Genomic DNA, 7987 nt, shown 5'->3' with positions numbered 1-7987 from the left:
ATCAATATGTATTTATTAATAGAGCCGGATACATCTATATACAATATATTTAAAGTGACCCTGCACTACAAATACATTACATATAGCTTATAAAAGAACATGTTTAATATTTATCTTCCGGGAAGGTGGTGAGTGAAATCTTCCCTCTCTGGAAGAGTGATGGGTGTCTCTGGTATCGGACACTTTAAGATGTTTTGGATACTTTGTCCTACTCTGGTCACTGTGGTTCCTCCTCACTAAGTGACTACATTGTTCTGTAGTGATGTAACGGCTGGTGGGAGGAACCACTACACCCAGCAGGGGACAAGGTTTCCAACAAACCAAAATTGTCTGATACCAGTGGTATCCAGAGCAAAAGTTAAACACACCATCCATTTAAGAGGTAAGTATTAAATGTTAAAATTTAACATTCTCAATACACTAGCAAAATACTAAAATTGCCAATAATAGAGATAATGCTATAACTACTGGTAACCCAGTGTTGCTCCTTACATATTAGTGGATATATGTTTTTGTATTCAGGTCAGGTCTGAACAGAATTATGTAACATTTTGGGAAAAATATACAACCAAGAAGTCCAATACTTGATGCTATTATAGCAAAAACCTCCACAGCCACCATGTATTTCCCTCTGGTGCTCAGATAGGCCGGGATCATGGCAATCCAGACACTGCAGAACACCAGCATGCTGAAGGTGATGTACTTGGCCTCATTAAAACTGTCCGGTAATGTCCTGGCTAAAAAGGCGATAATGAAACTCACAGCTGCCAGAAGACCCAGATATCCCAAGACAGAGTAGAAGCCGATAACTGAACCCTCATTACACTGAACGATCATCTTCCCCTCATAAGAGTGAGTGTCCCGATCCTGGAAGGGGGGAGAAATAGACAACCAAGTGACACAGATTATGACTTGAACCAATGAGAAGACACAAATGATAAAATTGGGCAGTTTGGCTCCCATCCATTTCCTCCAATGACTCCCAGGTTTGGTGGCTTTAAAAGCAATACACACCATGATACTTTTGGCAAGTAGAGAAGAGACGGCAACTGAGAAGATGACACCAAAAGAGGTGACACGCAGCATGCAGGTCACATCTACTGGATGGCCGAGGAACAAGAAGACACAGAGGAAGCTCAGCATGATGGAGACCAGGAGAAGATAGCTCAGGTCCCGGTTATTGGCTTTAACAATGGGGGTGTCCTGGTAATGTATAAATATCCTTAATATTAAACCAGTCAGAAGACAACAGAGGATGGAGACAGCTGAAAATACTCCAACAATGGGATCATCAGTGTAGGAGAGGAATTCAACCACTCTTGGAACACACTGATCCTTCTTCTCATTTGGCCATTCATCATCAGGACATTTCATGCAGTTTTCACTGTCTGCAGGAAGAAAAATACAAACACAATGAACATCGGTGGTCAGAGATTCTTAGAAAATCATTTGTTGTGTTGTCTCACAGATAGCAATGGGATTTCCATCAAGGCTTTGTGGGATAGTTAAAAAAAGAGTTAATAAATATAAATATAATTATACTTATAATATAAAAAAATATATAATAAATCATACATTTCCTAAATACAGTATATAATATTTAAATGTTAAAGATATTCAATCATTTAAGATACATAGATAGATACATAGATAGATATATAGATAGATACATAGATAGATAGATTTTTTAAGTGAGTCCACACCAGTACAAACTTGTGGTTTAACCACTTGCTTACTAGGCACTTAAACCCCCCTTCTGCCCAGACCAATTTTCAGCTTTCAGCGCTGTCACTCTTTGAACGACAATTGTGCGTTTATATAACACTGTACCAATTTTTTCCCACAAATAGAGCTTTCTTTTGGTGGTTTTTGATCACCTCTGTGGTTATTACTTTTTGATAAAAAAGATTGATTTAAAAAAAAAATACAAAACTGTTTTATATTTTGTTATAAAATTTTGCAAACAGGTAATTTTTTTCCTTCATTGATGTCCGCTGATGAGGCTGCATTGATGGCCACAGATAGGCTGCATTGATGGGCATTAATAGGCGGCACTGGTGGGCACTGATAGGCGGCACTGATGGGCACTGAGAGGTGGCACTGATGGGTGGCACTGAAGGGCATTGATAGGTGGCACTGGTGGGCACTTATTAGTGGCACTGATAGGTGGCACTGATATCTGGCAGTGATGGGCACAGTGATGGGCACTGATCGGCACTGGTGGATGACCTTGATAGGCAGCACTGCTAGGTGGCACTGATGAGGCACTGATTGGCACCACTGGTGGGCATATATAGGTGGCACTCGTGGGCATTGATAGGTGGCACTGTTATGCATTGATGGGCACTGGCAGTGGGCACTGGCAGGCGGTACTGGTGGGCACAGATGAGGTGCCTGTGTCTGTTCTTCTTCGGGACCGATGTCCCTTGCACATAACCCAGTGATCGCCTTTTTTTTCTCTTCATGCTATCAGTGTAAGGAGGAAAAAAAAACATTACCAAGCTTCTGTTGACATCACGTGATCAGCTGTCATTGGTTGACAGCTGATCACGTGGTAAGGGGCCGGGATCAGTCCCTTACTCAGATCTGTTATCACCCGAGTCTCATTGACTCAGTGATCACAGCGAGCACCGCGCGTGGCCTGCAGGGGGCGCTCGGGGAGCGTGCAAATGGGAGGACGTCTATTGACGGACTCCCGGCAAAGTAGGTCCGTGCTGTAGCCGGCATTCCGCTATAGCATGGACGGGAAGTGGTTAAAGGCAAAGCAGCCTATTTTTATTAAAAAGTCCATAAACTTGTCCACGCAGAGGTTCAGCTTTACACAACAGAACAAGCCACAAAAAAATGTCAAGACACTTGGCTCTCCTTCAGTAGTAGTACATCTTTACATTGGTCCCTCTGACCACGGGTTCCTCATACACACGACTGATTTTCCTGCCAGGAAAACTGCCATGAGAGCTTTTTTTCCCGCCAGATTCACTATGGTAAACACTGCGAGGAAACAGTGCCGATGGAGCATACACACGGCTGGGATTCCTGGCCAAAGCTCACATGGCAGTTTTCCAGCCTGGAAACCTGGCCGTGTGTAGGGGAAAAAAGCTACCGTGCAGGTTCTCGGGAAAACCGATAGTGTGTACAGGGCTTCACTTAGCCTTTACTCACCTTGCTGTACTAGCCCAATCCTGGGCTCTGGATAGGGGTTCTTCTAACACCCTAGGCTGAGACTTACTGATTCATTCAGTCACCTGGACTCTCTCCTAGTTACCTCAGATCTCTTAGTCTCTCAGACACTCTTGGCTGTCCCTACCCTCTCAGTCCAACAGGTATGGAACAACATAGAGTGCTGACTTTTGAATAGATTGCCAATGTCTCCATGTCTTCAGACTGGACCACACTTTCCTTCTGGCTAGAGCCCTAAGCTATACCCAATCCTTAATTATAAGGGTTGTGTGCACGTGGACCATACCAGACCTCGACATGGGGAGGATGTCCCCATGTTGGCAAATGTTCGGCTCAAACTTATGCATGGGCTGAACCATTCGCCAACACTACTGTCTAGCCATCTTACAACACTTACAACACTTACACTTTTTGCCCTTGAAATAGCATATGTAGCACCGGGCTACTTTCAGAGCCAGTGCTATGTTAAATGTAGGGGGAGAATTCAGAGAAATAGTTGGCTCTGAATTAGTTTGATTGTTTCAATTTGGGTCTCTGCTCTAGCTTGGCTGTACTGTGGGCTAACCTTTCGTCCAGGGACTCAGGTCACCCTCCGGACGGCAGGTGGCAGAAGTGGGGTCAAGTGCTCTGCCGCCCTGCTGTGCATGCTAGGAGGGGGTATAAAGGGGGCAGACACCATTGCCTTGAGGTCTTCTTCTTCTTCCTCGTGTGGCACCCACCATTGGGGTGGCCATTCCACGACACCCCTGCATATGGCTCTCCTGGCCAACGTGTGCGTGGGTAACAGTGTTCCTGGTTCTGGGACCACGTTGGCCCGGAGCAACTGATCTGCTGGGTCTCCAACTTGCAGGAGTCCCGGGCTGTCCGTCCAATTGGAGGAGGCTGGACGATGAGGAGCCTGTCCAAAGGATACCAAGCATGAGGCTGGTGTTCCAGGAGGGGTCTGTTCATTCATCAGGGACTACCTGGGATCTGACAGGCTGGATGTTGATTGCCTGTCAGTCGCTAACTTGCAAAGAACTACCTGAAGGAGATCCCGAGTTTGAGTGACACTCTGGCTGCCAGGCTTGTGAGAGAGGCCTGTCCAGGTGTGCTACACCCAATCCGGCTGGAGTGACAAAGTAAAGTGTTGTTGGAAGCAGGACTGTTTCCCCGTATGCAGTTACACCTGGTCTGCGTTCTTCTATTTGCTATCCCTTCACCTTTCCACTGTTTGATCATTTTTACCCGGCTGGGTAATAAAAGCACATAAAGACACCTGTCATGTGGACATTCCCTTTACTACAACTCTCAAGTACCCTAGATGGTGGAGATACAGAGGTAACATGCCACCCAAAACAAACCAGCAGCTCTTTCGGGGTAGTGCTACACGTGGGGGCTAGTCCGGGATTGGCTGTTACTTCTGGCAACGGAATTTGAGCAATTTATTCCACCATTGAAAGCCTGAAATTGTCGTGGTGTTGGACTATGTTCAGCGGAGTGACGTGTGCCTGCAACGTGCCCAGAAAATAACTAAACGCGGGGGTAGTTACCCACCCCTGCGTGTGACGTAGGGCGAGTTTGGTGCCAAAAGACAGAGTGATTGCCCACCCACGAGAGAGGATCGTGCAACATGTCTGTGACCTCAGTAGCGTTCGAGAGATTGAGGCCTCCAATTTCTTCAGTGGGATTCAATCCGATTCCTGTTGCCACTGGAGTTTCCCTGACCGATACCGGAATCCGGATGGGAATGCTAGGGCGGTTTGTGCTGTTCACCAGCAGCAGCGTGGAGGCCCTTGGCTTATCTTGTCCCCGATGTGCAGAGATGGCCATCAGGATCAGCCCGTCTTAGGACTCCCAGCCAATTGGGTCTCAGGACCCACTTCCTGTTCAGCCGGGAGACGAAGCAGTGGTCCCGGCTCTACCCTCAGGGAGAGGAACAGCAGCCCTACCCTGAATCCTTGTCATCCTAAGGTAAGGAGGCCTCTGATTACCACCTTTCCTTCCCTCTTCCTTAAAGGGGGGATCGTTGCCTTCCTATCTGTCTCCCATTGGGGGGGGGGGGGATTGCCGCCTTCCCATCCATATCCTGTGTGGGGGATCGCCAATTTCCCATCCATCTCCCATGGGGGGAGGTGGGGTGGGGAAAAAAACTGATGCCTTCCTGTCTGTCTCCCGTCACCACTGGTATGGACTTTACTAAAAGTTCTAAATCTCAGTGCTAGGATCTTAATCTGATAAGAACCCAGTGGACTGCCTGTAGTTAGTTTGAATTCTATTTCTAATTAAATTAAGGTTTCCCTCAATAGTCCAAAAACTCTTTTATGCCGCGTACACACGGTCAGGTATGCTCCATGTGTGTATGCTCTATCGGACATTTGCTGTCGGAATTTCCGACAACAAATGATTGAGAGCTGGTTCTCAATTTTACGGACGGCAAAAATTATTGTCTGAAATTACAACCGTGTGTAGCCATTTCCGACTGTGCATGCTCGGAATCAATTTGACACATTCTTGGAATCATTGAACTTCATATTTCTCGGCTCGTCGTAGTGTTGTACGTTACCGTGTTCTTGACCATCGGAATTTCAGAGCAACATTTGTGCGAATGTGTGTATGCAAGACAAGTTTGAGCCAACATCCGACTAAAAAAAGAAAAAAAAGGTTTTGTTGTCGGAAATTCCGATCGTGTGTACACGGCATTAGGCTACAAGTAGTATTAAATTCTCCCATATTATGGTTATTTCCTGCACCACTAGAGTATGACATGCCATATATACTTGAGTATAAGCCAAACCGAATATAAGCTGAGGCCCCTAATTTTACCACATAAAACTGGGAAAACTTATTTACTTGAGTATGAGCCTAGGGTGTCCATCTGCATGCCTCACTGTGCCTCACTTTCCCTCACTGTGTCAATGTGCATGCCTCACTGTGACCATGCCTCACTGTGTCCATGACTAGACTTATGTTTAACATGGGAATATATATTAGGGGTGCCCGGATTCGAAAAATCGGTGCTCCTCGGCCATAGGTCCCCCCAGACAGCAAACTTTGCACACTTGTAGAGGAAGAGTGGGGCTATATGGGGTCCAGGGGACCTACGGCCGGCCAGTACCGGGTGCCCAAAGTCGGGGAGATCAGCCGCAAAAAGGTGACTCGAATATAAGCCGAGGGGGGCATTTTCAGCACAAAAAAATGTGCTGAAAAACTTGGCTTATACTTGAGTATATACAGTAATTTTTGCTTTTTCACATGTGTGATTTTCAATGTAAAGTTATAAAGCATTAATAAATAAAACATTATATAAAAAATAAGGTATACCTGTCGTTCTAGATATCTGTCCTTCTGAACATGGGACACATTCATAGCAGCAAGAGTGGATAGACGATCCTTGCTTTTTTCTGGATCCCGGCAAACAAGTGTCCGCACACCGAGATTCCAGCTTCTAAAAGCAAGTAAAAAAAAGATGAAGTCTACTTGTGTGAAATAACATTGAAGAATAAATAAGATTGTGTTGCAAAATGTTACTGCATCTCCTTATCCATTGCTTCCATTTCACTTTAAAGTGATCATGATAATTGGGTAAGAAACTGAAAAGGATTCACAAATAATGAATTGCTTAAGAAGCCATGATGCTGAACATACTGGGAAACAGTGGTGGCTGGTGGGTTTTTCATCTGGGGGGTGGCAAACAATCACCCTTCCTTGGGAGGCCGGCGGTACAGCACTGACAAACCCCCCACCCCCCCTCTGGAATGCTGGCGGTCACGCACCTACCCGATCTAGGACTGGCAGGCTGTGGTGTCCTCTCCTCCTCTTCCGGGTTGCGGGCAGCGGCTCCAGTGTTCTCTCCTCCCGCGGCTTGCTCTGCCATGTGTCTCCTCTCTGTTCCTCCTAAGCGCTAGGCATCCAATAGGATCGCCTGATGCTTTGGCCAATCGGGAAACAGCTCTCACGACCTTCCTCCTGATTGGCAGGGAGGAACTTTAGCGTAAAAATAGTGAAAATTCATTTGTTATCGGCACACAACTGACAAGAAAAAAATCAATTTTTTAAATTGGTTGTTAAAAACGGTTGTGTGTGGGCTCCAATGCATTTTTCTCGACAAGAAAAATTTTTTTCATCATGAAAAACAGTCGTGTGTAGGCTTTAACGACGGGGAAAAAACCTGCATGCTCAGAAGCAAGTTATGAGAAGGGAAATTTGCATAATCAGCCCAAAGGGTGGCGCCATTCGAATGGAACTTCCCCTTTATAGTTCCGTCGTACGTGTTGTACATCACCGCGCTTTGCTCAAGCATTTTCTTTCACGATCGTGTGTATGCAAGGCAGGCTTGAGAGGAATCACGTCGAGAAAAATGTAGTTTTTTTTCATGACAATAAAAACGGTTGTGTGTATGCGGCATCAGTGTTATCGGGGCGCAGTGCTCTGTGCCCCAAGCCCACCCTTTTTTTGAAGCCTCTGGCTCTAATCAGGTGCTTAAAAAAAACACTCCTCCCCATTGGAATCCATAGTCTGGCGCCCTGATATGTAGATCAGGGGGCCGGATGCATGGATCAGGGGGGGTGGCGCCTGTGCACCCTTTATGGATGCTCTATGGAGCATGTGTGTGTGTGTATGGTTTCTCGTCGGAAAAACTGCCAGGAACCCCCATGAGAAAAATTGAGATCCTGCTCTCTATTTTCTCGTTGGGATTCTTGTCGACCTGTTTCCCGAGCGTCTGTATACTTACCTGCCTCCATGGAAACCAGCGCATGCTTGAAATGACTTTGACGCATGCGCAGTAGCTTCCAAGGCATGGGTAGGGTGAAGCAAGATGGCAGTG

The 7987-nt window shown here is 46.1% G+C and overlaps 1 protein-coding gene across 1 annotated transcript in view; it reads right to left on the bottom strand.

The window, feature by feature from the left end:
• Nucleotides 1-473: 473 nt before the first annotated feature.
• The window catches only part of LOC120927707 (vomeronasal type-2 receptor 26-like), a 66539-nt gene continuing 59025 nt past the window's right edge, over nt 474-7987 (bottom strand). Inside the window, exons 5-6 of the mRNA XM_040338584.1 lie at nt 6484-6607; nt 474-1436 (exon numbers count right to left, since the gene is read on the bottom strand). Of these exons, the coding sequence (XP_040194518.1) occupies nt 496-1436; nt 6484-6607 (1065 nt within the window). The 3' untranslated portion in view covers nt 474-495. The remainder of the gene's footprint in view (nt 1437-6483; nt 6608-7987) is intronic.

The sequence above is a fragment of the Rana temporaria genome, chromosome 1, assembly GCF_905171775.1.
Source record: "Rana temporaria chromosome 1, aRanTem1.1, whole genome shotgun sequence".
Taxonomy (NCBI): domain Eukaryota; kingdom Metazoa; phylum Chordata; class Amphibia; order Anura; family Ranidae; genus Rana; species Rana temporaria.
Note: the sequence above shows the minus strand (reverse complement) of the source record. Positions and strands in the feature narration are given on the sequence as shown.